The sequence below is a fragment of the Hordeum vulgare genome, chromosome 1H (genome assembly GCF_904849725.1).
Source record: "Hordeum vulgare subsp. vulgare chromosome 1H, MorexV3_pseudomolecules_assembly, whole genome shotgun sequence".
Taxonomy (NCBI): Eukaryota; Viridiplantae; Streptophyta; class Magnoliopsida; order Poales; family Poaceae; genus Hordeum; species Hordeum vulgare.
Genome location: NC_058518.1, coordinates 247,646,908 through 247,662,003, shown reverse-complemented (window position 1 = coordinate 247,662,003; position 15,096 = coordinate 247,646,908). Strand labels below are relative to the sequence as shown.

At 47.8% G+C, this 15,096-nt stretch overlaps 1 protein-coding gene and 1 long non-coding RNA gene across 2 annotated transcripts; one reads left to right on the top strand and one right to left on the bottom strand.

Moving 5' to 3' along the window:
* Window positions 1-5,463: 5,463 nt before the first annotated feature.
* Window positions 5,464-14,704, bottom strand: LOC123429917 (AT-rich interactive domain-containing protein 1-like). The gene is made up of 2 exons (XM_045113890.1): window positions 13,844-14,704; window positions 5,464-6,421 (listed from the first exon to the last, which is right to left on the bottom strand). Exons 1-2 carry the CDS (start codon window positions 14,687-14,689, stop codon window positions 5,729-5,731), a joined length of 1,539 nt encoding a protein of 512 aa, XP_044969825.1. The 5' UTR covers window positions 14,690-14,704; the 3' UTR covers window positions 5,464-5,728.
* Window positions 9,238-10,500, top strand: LOC123429929. The gene is made up of 2 exons (XR_006622783.1): window positions 9,238-9,518; window positions 10,237-10,500. It is a non-coding gene; the product is annotated as an uncharacterized LOC123429929 (long non-coding RNA).
* Window positions 14,705-15,096: the final 392 nt, after the last annotated feature.

The window sequence follows — 15,096 nt, the reverse complement described above, 5'->3', positions numbered from 1 at the left end:
AAAAGGAATTCAACCAGGCTCAGGAGCGCCACCGGCTCCAAGACAAAACGACAGAGAAGAACGGAGAAAGGCTACCATCGGAGGCGGGTGAGCCCGGTTGAACGGGGCATCCCCCATGTCCATTCCCCGCCCTCATCCATGCGGGTGGTGGAGATCAGGTTCACCCTTCGCGCTACAGCGCCCGGGGTGAACCTCTTGGCGGACAGCCGGCATGGATCAAGCCGGCCGCTCATCTGGCAAACCAGATGTGGCCGCCTCTGCAGAGGCAGAATCCGGCGGACCACCATGGTGGCGAGAAGGTCGCGGCCGAGGAGGCCGCTCTTCCCCAAGATGTCGAGGTGGGCGCAGATAAGCGCCACCTCAGGATGTGGCTTGGGAGTCTTCGCATCCCAATTCCGCCGCGTCGGAGGAGCGATGGCGAACGGGGGCATGTTGAGGGCGTCCTGGGCCGGGTCGGCGCTCTTCACATAGAAGAAACCCTTCTACCAATGCTTGATGGAGTCTTGCAAAGGCATCTGGGGGAAGCCAGACTTCAGGCGGTGATGCACCAACGCGGCCCCGCACGGCGTCATGGGGCGCGGCCCCTTGAGCTTCTCCACCTCGGATTTCTCCATGGCGATGGACTATTGCTTGAAAAAGAACAGGTTGCGCCACAGATCGACGCGAGGCTCGATCCCCAGGAAGCCCTCGCACAACACCACAAAGGCGGCTAGTTGCAGTATGGCGTTCGGCGCCAGGTGGTATGGCTGCAGGCCGAAGAACTGGAGCCATTCGGCGAAGAAGGAGCTAGCCGGGAGCCCGAAGCCCCGGTAGAAGTGCTCGACGAAGACCACAACCTCTCCCGCGGCGGGTGCAGGAGCGGTCTCGGAGCTGGGAAGGCGCACCGACACTTGGGAGGCCGGGGGGAGCATTTGATGGTGACGAAGCGCATCGATGTGCTCCTTGTCGACGTCGCTACCCGGCCAGGCCCCCTGCGAGGATGCCTGCTGCACCGACGACTTCTCCGAGGAAGATCCGCCGGCCATGGCTGTGGGTGGCGAGAGCTCGAAGCAGTCGACGGAGGTATCGACGGCGAAGATCAAGAAGACAGAGGGCGCGAGCTTTTCTTCTTAGGACGCAAGGAGGAAGAGAGCACGGAGCAGGGCGAGAAGAGGGGGGCGAATGGCCTCCTCGAAACCCTCGCGTCCCATTTAAACCCCCACGAAGCGTCGTGGGGAGGGGATCCGGTGCGCGCCGGGCCCCATTAATTCCGTGTATTACGGGCGGTAACGCCCCCCTAAGCCCAACCGTCGCGGAGTAAATCCGCAGAGGATCTCCCGCGCGGAGGCCGAGGGGGCATCGTGGCGGGACCCAGGGCCCAGGCCCGGTCCCGTCAAGCAGTAATCGCCATCATTACGCCAGGCGGGGCCTGGCACGTGGCGTTCTCCGGGCCAGTTACGACTGGACCGAGGCGTCGCTTCAAAGCTACCCGGTTCCGAAGCCGGCGCCCTTCGCCGCGAACAACAGCCAAAATATCAAGACACGTCAACAAGCAGGTGAGGCCGCCCGCCCACAGGCGGCAGACCTCGCCAGCTTCGGGGACTACTGTCGGGGGGATAACCCCAGGGTAGGCTCATCAAGCCTATTCCTTCATTTCCGGCCCAATGGACATGAAGATATGGAGATTCCCAAGGCCCAAGTCTTCTGACCGGCTAGGCATCACCTGCCAGCTGGAAGACGAGGCGGCCACCTTTCTGACCGGCCAGGCAGCCCCTGTCGGCTAGAATGCAGGCGGCCTCCCCTTTAGAGCCGGACTGGTCCCGCCAGCCGGACTGAGGAGGAGGCGGCCACCCTCAAGCCGGCTGGCCAAGCAGGCTAGCCGGCTGACCAAGCAGGCTAGCCGGCTAAGGATCACAAGTCACATCAGATCGTAGGTCAGGAAGAGACCTCACGATTAAAGGTAGCTACGCGTCAGCAAAGGTACATGATCAGGGCGCCCGGCAGGTACGAGCGTCGGCGGCCACGCCGCTGACCTACCCCGGCTCTCATCCATCACCTAGCATAGTGTCGGACCGTCACACTCCCACTCCATTACTGCATTCGGCGTGGGGAACAATGGAGGCGGTCGTACTGCCTGCCCATGAAGAATCTCGCGGGGCGACGCTTGACGTACAGCGCGTGCTCAGCGTCAACCTTACGCGGGAGCCCCATTGGCCAGCCGGCGGGTCCCACAGGCAATCGAGACCATCCAGCCGGCGGGCCCCTCATCGACAAGACAAGCCCTTGTGGGCCCCTGGCCAACCTACGAAGCAGCCAGCCGGGTCCCACGCCTGTACCCTTTATCCATATTGTAGGCTGGCGGGTTCGTCTATAAAACCCCCCGGTCGCCCCCCATGCAGAGGGGCCGATCATTCATCAGTCATTCTACAGTACACACTTACCAACCCACAGAGAGAGAGGTAGAGACGAGTCGGCTGCTCCCCTCTTCTTCCTCCCAACACAGCTCCAGGAGTAACATTGTACTCTGTTCCCATACATCAAACACACCAACAGGATTAGGGGTATTATCTCTACGGAGAGCCGTGAACCTGGGTACATCGTGCGTCCCATGCGTGTACCAACCTCGTTCCCAGCGCCCACCTTTGTCCCTTCGGTTCTCACCGACTTTAGCCTACCTATGGCATATTTTGTGAGTATTCACCGACGGATAGTCCTCGGCATGTTTTCCCCTTATATGCGGTTGCCCTTCTATAAAACCTAGGTATCCTCGGTATCTATGTAAACCAATGTGCTAGGGTCGTAGAGAGGAGATCCATTCACATCCGATGTCGTGGTGGATCACATGTACTTTCTACCCCATCCACAACCAATACAACAAAGTAGGTCGTAGGTTTTTACCTCTTTGTGAACTTGGATAAACCTCGTGTACATTGTGTCCTTATTATCATCTAGCCAAGATCACCAGATCGATACCCCCTACCCGAGGTCTGTCGGATTTCGCTCTGACGCATTGGAGGACGCGACCGACATGCTCTGTCAAGTTGTTTGCATATCTCTTGGGAGCCACTAGGCAGGACAGAGGACATGTTTGTAGATGCACATGAAGTGATGTGCCTTCAAGGACTTCAAAGATGCATGTGTAGATGTGACATGGCCCGCCGCCACTGTCGGTCGACCGGGGCTTTGCCCGAAGCTCCGACTGATGACATTGAAGAGGTGATGGCGTAAGGAGGCGTATGAGGTGGCGGGGATGGGTGGTCGCCCGTGTCGCCCTAGCAAGCGACGCGGGGCGTTTTTTCCTCAGTCCTGATCGTGCTAACAGAAGGAACAATATTACTTAAGTGTCCCTTTCTCTTATAGCTGCCAGATTATTATTCAATCTATGATTGCGTTTAATCAAAATAAGAAGACACATCGATGTAATTTTATTTTTAGTTGGTCGTTCTGTATATTGTTTTTTTTCTAAAGAAAGGAGGCAAAAGATTCGCCTCATTCATTAATTAAGAGGGAAAGGAGTATAAAGTTTATGTTACAACGCTCATCGTGTTACAACACCAATACAAAAGGTCTACTCTCGTGGCATGATGGATCCCAATTTCTTTACACCCGCGGTGACCCAGATTTGGGCCTCAATCTTGATGTTAGCAAGTAGAACCGTCGGTGGGGCATTCTTGAGATGGTAGATGCGAGCGTTCCTTTCATTCCAGATTGTCCAAGAGATGAGCATGGAGAGCGTCGCCATGGCCTTCCTATTCGAAACGGTAGAGGCGAAAAGCCCTATCCACCACTCCTCGGTCGAACGTCATAAGTGCCAAGTAGAAGTGTTGATGTTCTCGAATTGGAGCCAATCTTTGATCATTCCGCAAAGTCTAGTAGTATACTGGCATTGGAAGAGGAGGTGGTCGATGGATTCTTGCACGCGCTTACAGAGTGGGTATAGCCCACAATTAGGCCATCCCCACTTGGCCAAGCGGTCAGCAGTCCAAACTCTGTTTTGCATAGCCAGCCAACCAAAAAATTGACCTAAGGTGAAGCCCAAACCCTCCATACCGCAAGCTTCATGAAAGAGCGGAAGGTGCCGAAGAATTGGGCAAGATAGACGGTCGTTTATATATTGTTGTCTTCATTATATTGTTTACTATTTTTCTTGATAATTTTTAGTTATAAGATATATTTTAGATGTCCTTTTTAAAATACAAACAAGTCAACAACATGGACTCCACAAGACTCGAATCCATTTGCCATGAAGATATAAAACAAGACAGAACGGGACGATGTGTAAGGTGAAGTGTTCCTTGCGACTTGCCTTGGTCAAAGCTTACCAATCACTAACAATGGCGGCGGGCCATCTCACATTACATCTATAATACTCCATGTTATCTAATTCGATCTAAATGTTATCATAAGTCTAACAAATAGTCACAACACATACTTTAAAATTTATAAAATATTCCCTTCGTTCTTAAATATAAATCTTTATAGAGATTTCAATAAAAATTACATACAAAATAAAATGAATAAATCTATACTTTAAATATATTTACATACATTCGTATGTAGTTCCTCATTAAAATCTCTAAAAAGATATTTAGAAGTGAAAAGAATAAGTGTTAAGTATATGGAGTGTTATACGAGGGGGCGCGTGGCACCCATGGAGGATGTCAATCCTATCCATTTCAATCCCTTCAGATCCGAAGTGATTTTAGTTCAGCTCGTGTCAAAAGTGGTAGAGTTAAATTGATTGTATCAGAACATATACAATGGTTGATAAGATAACCTTACCTTAAAACTTACATGCAATTTAAAGATGACAATAAAACATGTCTAGAAGAAATTATTTCTTAATATTATTTATAATAACTATTTATTCTTAAAAATATGATGAAACATATTATGCTAACAGATGATCTCTTAAATAAAAAAAGGCAAGCTTTTTTTTTAATCATCTTTCTTTCATCGCAGCATTTATTCTAGGTGACACTTCTAATATAACACTATTGTACATGTCCTCAAAACAATTCCTTGGTGTTTGGGTAGAGGGATTATATCAAACTGTTGATCATATTTGAATTTTCTACTGGTCCAAAGGAAATTGGAACATAATCCATACTTATTCGAAGAAAAGCCCTCGGCAAAAATGCACTCCTACGAACCAACCTGTGCTTGGATAGTTAAAGTGACCGTGGTATCTCTATCCCATCATCATTCAAATCCTGATGCTCGCATTTATTTCTGAATTTATTTTAGATTTTTCGCCAGTGCACATTCAGTGAAAGAAGACGTTTCCATTGACGACGATGTACCTATGATAACTTCGTAAATTTTAAGATGATATGCCAGCTCAGTCTCTCAAAGGTGCTCATAGAAATACGATGTACGTGAGTGTTCATAAAGTGAGTGTATGCGCATGTATATGAGCGCTTCGTCTGTACTGTGTTTAAGTAAAAAGCAAAAATGCAGTCCACAGGAAACTCTCCGACCAAATAATAAAACTACCTTCATAATAAAGATAGTCTAAATGTTAACATAATTGCATTAATATCCAGGTCCATCAAGGTGAAAAGAGCCACGGGGCTATTCACAGAGAGAAAAGTCTAAATGAGCTCCAGAAAACTAATTGGTGTCGAAGTACGGAACCTTCCTGTGAGCTTCACCGCAAAAGAAAAAAACTTCCTCTGAGCTCCAGATAAAGAAGCCGAGCTGGAGCCACCGAGCTACACCAATTACCTATTGAACACTACTCCATGACCTAAGAACCCCTTTGAGTTCCGGAGGAGGAAGCGGACATGGAATTACCCTGACCACTACCTTGACGAAGATGCAGGAAGCCAGGCTCAAGTGAATCATCATCACTATCCACGTCATTTGGAGTGAGCCTATTCTGGTACGCTCTTCGTCGCACCTGGAAAACATTGTGATAGTAACTTACAATGTCTTTTCTGCCCTTGGAACTCATGGCAGCAAACACTTCCTCCATGAATCTGTACTTGGATGATGGCAGATTATTCAGGATAACGGCATTGAATTTCTTTTCTTCATCCCTTCTCCATGTCAATGCTGCATCCTCGCTGATGCGATCAAATCCCATTGCATAAAATGCTGAGCCCAGTTCGCGCTTCAGTTTGATCCTCTTCTCTGTCACATGAAATCTAACACAAGCAACAGAACCTGGGATTTGACAGTTGCAATTATCTGGCCTACCCTTACCAATAGTATCAGCATCAAGGCTTTCATTACTTGGTGCAGGCAAAAGAGGTTGTCCTAGAAATCTCAACACATGCGGCTCATCATAAGGTAGCGAAGGCTTCCCAGTCCAATCTGGAACATCTGCTAGACCACTAAGCCGAGTTCGTGCATGCAAAATCCTGTCACTATTCCCACCTGCACACAGTCGATCATCCCATCCATCGTACTGTGGCAGCTCCTCATTTGTAAGTCCACTCTGCAATGAACAAAGAGTTATATTTTATACATTTTCAGAGTATCTCCTTAAGCTGATTGAATAATCATTGTCATATAAGAGAAGAAAATAATAAATAGAATAAAACAATAGTTCAGAATGCATGACAAATGATTTTAAGTTCTTTGCTGATCGTATATGCGGTCTCTAAGCAGAAATAGAGAAGTTCAGGCAGCCAAAGAAACTGGAAGAGTATTTTAGGCTTATACGTGGTATCAGCTGCTGTATGACAACCTGTTGGCATCATATATCAAGCGGCATAGAAAAACAAAAAAAATCTTAATAACTAAGTCTTGCAACTACAAGAAGCACAATATAACAGAGGGCCTCTGATGAGGTCGGTAAGGATTTAGGGTGGATCATATTGCTGAAGAAATATAAATAGCAAATCCACCCAGACTAAAAGTTTGAAGAAAGATTATCATACACTTTGTTTGTGCTGGCTTAATCTTATGATCAATAGCAAGATAAGTTTAAGCATTAGGATCATTCACAGGATAAAATTTATGAGCGGCCATAGTGCAAGAATCATATCCGAAATATCTAAAAGCCCAAAATAGTAACAACCCAAGTAAGTTCTCATTTTACAAATATGCGTCCATTGTCATACTTGCATTCTCAAAAACTTCTTAAAATCTAAATACCAGATTTCAAATGGCATGATTACTTTGGATTGCCAAATTTGCCATGGCAAAATTACAAAGCAAAAGGGCCCTATAACAATACAGTTGTAAGAGCATCTCCAGCCGTTCGGCCCCCAGGGCTTGAAATAGCGCCGCCTGGGCTCGTGTTCCCAGCCCCCCCCCCCCCCCCAAGGTCGCCCCCAGCCGGTTTTTTCAAATTCAAACTCCGCGTAAATTCGGCTAAAAACGACACAAATTTGAAGGTAATTCAGCGTTTTCATTGATATTTGTACAAACTGAACTAAAAATAAAATTTAAAACAAATTTGTACAAACTACTGCGCCGCCGCTGCCTTCTACATGCCGAGAAGCTTGTAGAAGTTGGTGTAGTCGCCGTCGTCGTCCTGCACTCCACCGCCGTCCTTTCTGCACACCCTGCCCTGGGTCATCGTGGCGGACGGGGTTGGACGGCCCTGGTGCCTCCTCGCGGCCGCGGCGTCGAGCGGCGATCTCCTCGAGGGCGCGGCGCTGGCGCTCCATCTGATCCCGAAAGTAATCGTCCCACGCCCATTTGAGCGCGGTCTCGTTAGCGACGGCCATGGCAAGGTGTTCCTGCTTGACGGGGAGGAACGTCGGCTCGGTCTTCGGCTTGACGAGGCGGGAGGAGGGGGCCGGAGGAGAAGAGACGCAGCCCTCGTTAATGAAAAGGGCGCCGCTGCGCGTGCGCCGCCCTAGCGACGTCTCTAGCAGCGACGACTGGATGCGTGCGATCTCCGCGCGCCGGTCAGCTCCAGAGGGCGGCGGTGGCACCGGTACCCTGCCGACGCTCAGCCTCCACGAGCTCGGCACCCGCATGTCTGGTGGCGCCGAGAGCCTTGTAGAGGAGGCGGGCTTCGGACTCGTGCAGGTGGCGGCGGCCGAAGCCGTTGGCCGCCGCTCCATCACCGGGGTAGCGCTCGGGCATTGGTGGAGAGAGAGGGGAGGCGCCGGTGACGAAAGGGGTGAAAAGAGGAGAGGGGCGTTGGCGGCGAGCGTCTGGCGAGAGGTGTGCGGCAACCGGCGAGGAAGGGGCGGCTTATATAGCCGCGGGCGGGCGGCGAGCGGGCGGCAGCCGTGTGAACGCGTGGCGGGAGTGGACCGGACGCACGTCGCCGTGCCTTCACTGCGCCGCCCGTGAGGAATCAATGGAAGGCTGACCGGTGGCGCAGCCTTCGCATTGATTCCCGCAGGAAACGAGGCGATGAGGACAAGAACGCGCCTAGTTGCTGACTCGGCAGGTCCACACGCGTTTCGCGCCAAAAACGTTTCCCCCGACCCCCCCCCCGGGCACCCCCGCAGCATGCCGGGTTCGGCCTGGGATCGCCAGGGCCAAATTTGGCCCTAACCGGCGAAAAACAGGCTCATGAGGGCGTCACTGGGCCGGGTTTTTTTTTGAGACGGCGACAAAAAAGGGCCTTGGGGGGCCTGTTGGGGGCGCGGCTGGAGATGCTCTAACTTGTAAATCATGTTGAGACATTTCCAGTAACATGCTAAATACCAAGTCAATATGTGGGGGCTATTGACCCAGCAATGCAAGTCACGGTGCACAGTCGAGTAACTAACAATAAAAATAATCTCCACTATGCAAGGCTAACTGCACCAACGGTGTCGAACACCAGAAATTGTCTCATAATGCGTGGGTCAACAGATTCACTGACCTGGAACACTGAATGTGTTTGACAAGCATGAAGCACTCAGAAACCTCAATGAAATCCAACCGAGAACCTTGGTTAATGGTTTCGATCATAACAAACTTTATGGAACCAAGTGATGGTGAACTATGCTTGGGTGGGCAGAAGCTGGAGGAAGCTCTCATGGATGCTACAAACGATACTGCAATAATAGTATGTAAATCATTCGTCTGACTTTTGCTGTAAGGGTAAAATACAGATCGAGCCAAACTAGGTGCCCCCCTAAATTATTTCCCTAAGAACCACTGTTGTCAGTTCAATTTTTACCAAGCAAAGCAAATAATTAGAGGCACCAGTGGTCCACCATCATTGGCTTATTCTCTACCTGTATATAATTAAGACAGTGTGGTTGCCTTGATGTGCCTGCATATCGTAGTTCATAGCTGCAAATATGACATTTTTGGTAGGCACAAATTGTGTGGGATGAACCAAAAGCTGGATTATGCTACAAAGCTATGTTGCACCGGCACTTCACAAACATGCTGTCTTCTGCAGGCATATGCAGGTTACATCAGATACACGTATATTTATTTTCAATTTCAAACTATACAAAAGCCACTTGGATATACCGGGATACTAACAGAGCAAGTACAAGTCAAGCATAAAGTTATCAACTGGTGGTTATGTTTTCTTATTTGCGGAACTTCGTCATCGAATTCTTGATAAGATATTAGGTGCTGATCGCTGGTTAACCTGTTATTCACAGAGCAGCATGCAGTAAGATAAGGTATGGTGTTTTTTCCTGTTCAGTAAATACATATATACTTGTTGTCTCCCCTTAATACTGTTTTTAGAACAAAAAAAAATGGTGTATCGCCATATCCATGTCGCCGTGCCATGCAACATAGATAGCAGGTTGTCTGCTAACAACCAGCCCTGGTCATTTAAGACAATATATGATGAAATCCGCTCAGGACAACTGACCCGCCCAAAACAACTAGCTCCAAAAATGGATGGTGCTTAAGAGCGTAAGAGCATCTCCGGAGTTGCCCAATTGGGGGTCCAACACCACACATAAGTAGTGAAGGCTGCATACCTTACTGCTCATCAGCAATGTTCTATAAGGTGGGTCAATCCCACCTAGCCCCGATCAGATGAATAACACCCAGTCTCTTGCCTACCCTTTAGAACATTACTGGTCATGTCTAGAACGCAGTGATTTGATTTCCCTAAATGGGATAATCCTACTTAAGGATATCCCATGCAGGAGTGGGGCAAGGCCGATGCTACTTGGGCTATAGCACTGGTCAAGCAACATTACCCTAAAGAGCATGAATTGAGTATCTAGCCCATAAATGTGAAAAGTCCACTACCGGAATTCTAGAATACAACAATCAAACACTAGAACTCACACACATCACCTGAATTATCAGTTACTTTCGTTTCTTGACACTATTCCTAACGCTGAGAAATGGTGTGTAAATCATGTATGTTTGTTCATGAAGGCCCCGGCATGGACAAGAGGGAGCAGCATTGGAGCATGATCAAACATGGAGATGGAAGCAAGCACAAACAATGAAGACGGAGCCGCAAGTGGAGATCTCAGGGCAAAAGCCACCATAGTGATGCATGAATACATGGAGGAAATACAGAAGATGAAAGTTCATAATTTCGACCATGGCTATCTATAGATGCCAAGACCGCTTTAGAACCCCAACTTTCATCAATACTTCATCATTATTCACCATAATCATAATTCTATTTTCATAGTTCTTACTTGTTCTCGACTTCACATGGAGATTAGACCTTCGATGTTGATCGTGATTCGGCATGATCAATAACATCTCGGGGGTTTGTTTAGCAATTGCCAAGGCGCATTATCGTGGCATGTTCGTAGTTAGGTCGTCAAAGTCGTCTCCACTAGAGTCAAACCCATGATCTCCTCAAAAGATTGGGACACCCATGTAGGTAGGTTATTTGCAGTGAAATGGAAAAATAGATACAAGATTGTCCACATTCGAGTTTCAAAGTGGATGCAACCAACCAAAACTCTTAAGTAATATACACTCTCGCATAACTAGAAGAATGTCAAGCATAATTTCATTTTTACCTTGTAGCAATATTGTAGTTACACGTGATTTGTACAGTCATGAGACATCACCTCAGATCACCAGGGGTCTCTGGATACGATCGAGGAGATGTGCATAAGATCGCTAAGGTTTGTGTGTCTCTAGATTGCTCGTCCTCCTTGCTGGGCCTGGACGCCTTTACATATCCGTGCTATGGCGGTGGCCTTCCCTCCTTTGAGTAGGTGACCTCTCCGTGTATGTCTACACGGGTGGGATTTTAGATCGTGTGAGTAGAACTCGTGGCCCCTTTCGCCAAGCAATCCACCTGGTTTCCTATTTGGGAACCAAAGCATACACCCCCTTCGGTCGGGGTGCTCTGTTGGGCCTTCAAGGCTTGCGCATACCTGGACCCGTATGGCTGTATATGGTATACGCTGAAGGAATAAGGTATTACAACTACCCATCATCAAAGTCATGGGAATGCGACCACACGGTGTGGGCTCACTTCCAAGTTTGCATCCTATTTTACCCCTGGTTTTTCTGTTTGACATGGGGGCCTCGGGTTCAAATGGAAAATTAGATATAAAAGTGGGATATTGCAAATGTTGGACTGAGCCCACATCCTTTGAATTAAGCATTCTCAACTGGCTTGTTATTGTTTCCTCTTTATCTCATGGTTGTTCACTCCATTATCATTTATTCGAGTTTTAAGATTTGATTTAAGTACGAATGCAACTTGATCCAAAAGTTACTGAAAATAAAATTCATGAATTTTATATCACTATCCTCTAAGAAAATTTTGAGAATGAGAAGTTCTAGTTGAGGGTGACAGTCTAAGTAGTAGATGTTGTGACTCCCTTATCCTCACACCCTTCGAATTAAGCTTTCTAAAGTGGTTTGTTATTATTGCTTGTTTATCTCATGGTTGTTAACTCAGTTATCCTTGGTTTGAATTTTAAATTTTGATTTCAATATTAACCAAACTTGCTCCTAAATTACTAAAACATTGAAATTTGTCAATTTTGTCCATCACCCTTCAAAAGAACTGAGAATACTTTTGGCTTGTCAAGGCCTCAATGGTGGTATTGCAGTACTGCATTTAGTGAATTTGGTGATGGCATGGCCATCATAGCGTCACATGAAATCTTCTCCACCATGTCCTTTCATGTAGCCTTGATTGTCTGATGTATCTGGCATGTTGTCAAAAGTGAGCATGGCTAGGCCACTATCTTTCTTTGTTGTGATTCAACTTATCCAAGGGAAATCCAAAAATAGAAACCATGGTCTGTCCGCTCTCATAATAGTTTTAAGGCTAAAAGGTAACCCCAAGAGGACCGACACCGTTATTCACCTATAAGCGCTGAAGGCGAGAGGCCATCCTCGCCGAAGACACCATAGGAACATATCAATTGGGACATATTTCTTGAGAAACAAAAATATTGAACGAGAGGTCACTCGTCACCATCCCCTCAACCCGAAAAGCCATCTAATAACCCATTTGTTCCTCTTGCGACGCAATCCCTCCATTCTTTCTCATCATCAATGTTGAGGATATCAGTAAGTAATACCATATAGGTCAAGTGTTGAGTAGGGATAAATGTGCAAATCGACCAGTTAATCGGCTGATAAATCAGTTAATCGGCTATTCGGTGACCCACCAAGTAGCGATTAGCTGACCAAGATGCCGCTTAACTGGCCGATATTTGGAACATTGCTCATCATAGCCACAACATTACTCATCCTCCCCCTCTCCCGGTGATAGAAACAAGTAACTCCACATGCCTAACTTCTCCCTCACAACAGAAGACACAACCCCTCCTTTCCCACCATGGTAGAGTAGTTGATAGGGAGAAAGAAGCGACAATCATGACAGACGCGCTTAGATGCATGCCAGTGTAGGAAGGTGAAAGGAACGCCATTTCCAAGCCCTCAGAGCAACCACATCAACATTGTGGTGAGGACCGAGCGGGGGCAGATGCTTCTTTGTAGTCAACATGTGTTGGTCAAGGCAAGGGCGACACCTTTCTCCTAGGGCGCCTTAGCGTTGAAGAAATGCTTAGACAATGCCTTAAAAAACATTACTCTAGCACCAAATATAGGTGGGCCATTAATAACGGTAAATATCATTGAAGGAGGAAGCATGGCAGTTGTCAAATAAAGAGAGCAAAGTATAGGTTGCGGGGATCCTACTTCATTCTTTCTTCTTTGTGTCTCAAGCATATAGGCTATTTCCTAGCAGTGAACAATTTTCTCTTAGAGATATCGATCCGGAAAAATAAGGGAAAAGATAAATATGCAGAGCAGCTAGCATAATTAAGGTTAATAGTGCAAGCATAACCCTATATAGAATTAGAAAAAAGAGTTGCCATTTTTGCACCATGAAGAAAAACTTAGGCCAAAGCCTAACTTTGTTTATTTGCCGATAATGGTAGCCAAAATTTACCAACAATGCCCTCACCCTAGAATCTACAGAAATATAAGCAATCTTTTGAATTCTTTTTGCACAATAAATAGCTACCACTGATTTGCTCTGTTACCATGATAATTAGATATTATAAATGGAAAATGCTGTGTTTTGCTTTTCAGTTTTCACCCATAGCAGATGGGTCACAGCTACAGCTAACCAGAAGTAGACACGTGTGTGAACATAAAAGGTCCACAGAGCCCTCAGAGTTTTCAGACTCCTTAGATATGAAAAGGGATAAACAGATCAAAATTAGCAATATTTGCAAGATCATCTTATATTCCTTGACCTAGATCGGCATGGTGCTGGTAAAAGAACTGTGAGAATGCTCTAAAATGATCCAACATTTAGCATTCTCATTGATGACCCTAAGTGAGCATATGAAAAAAGATGTGTGATTCTCTTTTCAGAAATGGTAGCACTTCTGTGCAGGTAAACCTAAGGATCAACAGCTATAATTAGACGGCCGATAAGAATGACCAAATCCAAAATCTAGATTTACAATTTAACGAACACAATTACATAATCAAGCATACCATTTATCGTGTTCAAAAATCAAAACTATGTGGAAGGAGTTACCTGCGGCGAGGTAGTGCTACAGGGCAGTTTGCTGCAATCAATATTTTCAAACATCAGGCGACGGAGGATAAGCGTCGAGGAGAGGTGGCTGCCATGATTTTGTCCAGCGCCATGTTCACCCGGATTCTTCGCCACAAGGCGGACCCAGTTAAGCATCTGCAGAGGAACCTCCCTCTTACGCTTCAGATGGGCTGATCCGGCGCTTGCGTTGTCCTTGTGTGACGATAGGAACTTATCCTTCTTCGCGTTCGAGCGGTGGGCCGCATTGCGACTGCTCCCGGCCACCTCGTCCTGCCTTTCAGGCTTGCCGATGCTCTGCTCAAGGAGCCACAGATGCTTGGCGTACACCAGCTTGATGGGGGCATCAGCAGCCGGTTCGAGGCCTACCGCCTCGGCGATGGCCGCCCATGAGGTGACCGCGGCGAATCCGCCGCGAGAGCGCACGGCGAGGTACAAGGGGAGCATGTCCACCAAGCCGCCTTTCCCTAGCACGAGAGGCTTCGGGAGTAAAGGAAGCCCGGCAGACACACGCCCCTCGGCGAGGAAGGCGGCAAGCACGGTGTCGAACAAGGCGGGGGCGCCCGCTTCTGTGAGCTCATCGTCCGGGATCTCCAGGCCCGAGAGGTGCCCGCGAGCGCGAAGCTTTCCGATGACGTCGCGCACGCAAAGGACCAAGTGGGACGGGCCGCTGGACATCGGCGGCGGCGGCGCCGCCGCCGCCGGTGAGGAAGTAGCCCCCCCGGCCGGCGAGTGGTGGGGGTTCGGGCTTGGGGTGTTGGTTTTGAAAGGGGGCGGGGAGGAATTAGTGGCAGGTGGTGGTGACGGTGGGCTCGGAGGGGTAACCATTTTTGCCTCCAGGCCCTTTGGGTTGAGGAAAACTCAACCCCTTCGACGTTGAAGATTGAGGAGGAAGGAAGGCTGGTGGTTTTTGATTCTTTTAAGTTTTGCTTTGTGTTTGTGATGGAACAAATTCTATTATATGGGACCAAACCCTAGATCTATGTATGTTGGTGTGGGTGGGTGGGGGAGAAGATGATGTATAAAGGGAGAAGGAAAAAGGGATGATGATCTATCACGAGGGCGGGTCCACGTTTCATCGCATAACGGAAACGTCGATCATTTTGTGATAGCATGACTTGTAAAAGGAAATGAATATTGAACGAGAAAATTGGCACATTTCATGTCTTGAAATGTGTATATGTGACAGGATAGTATGACAACAACTTATCTAATATACAATGCATATATATAGC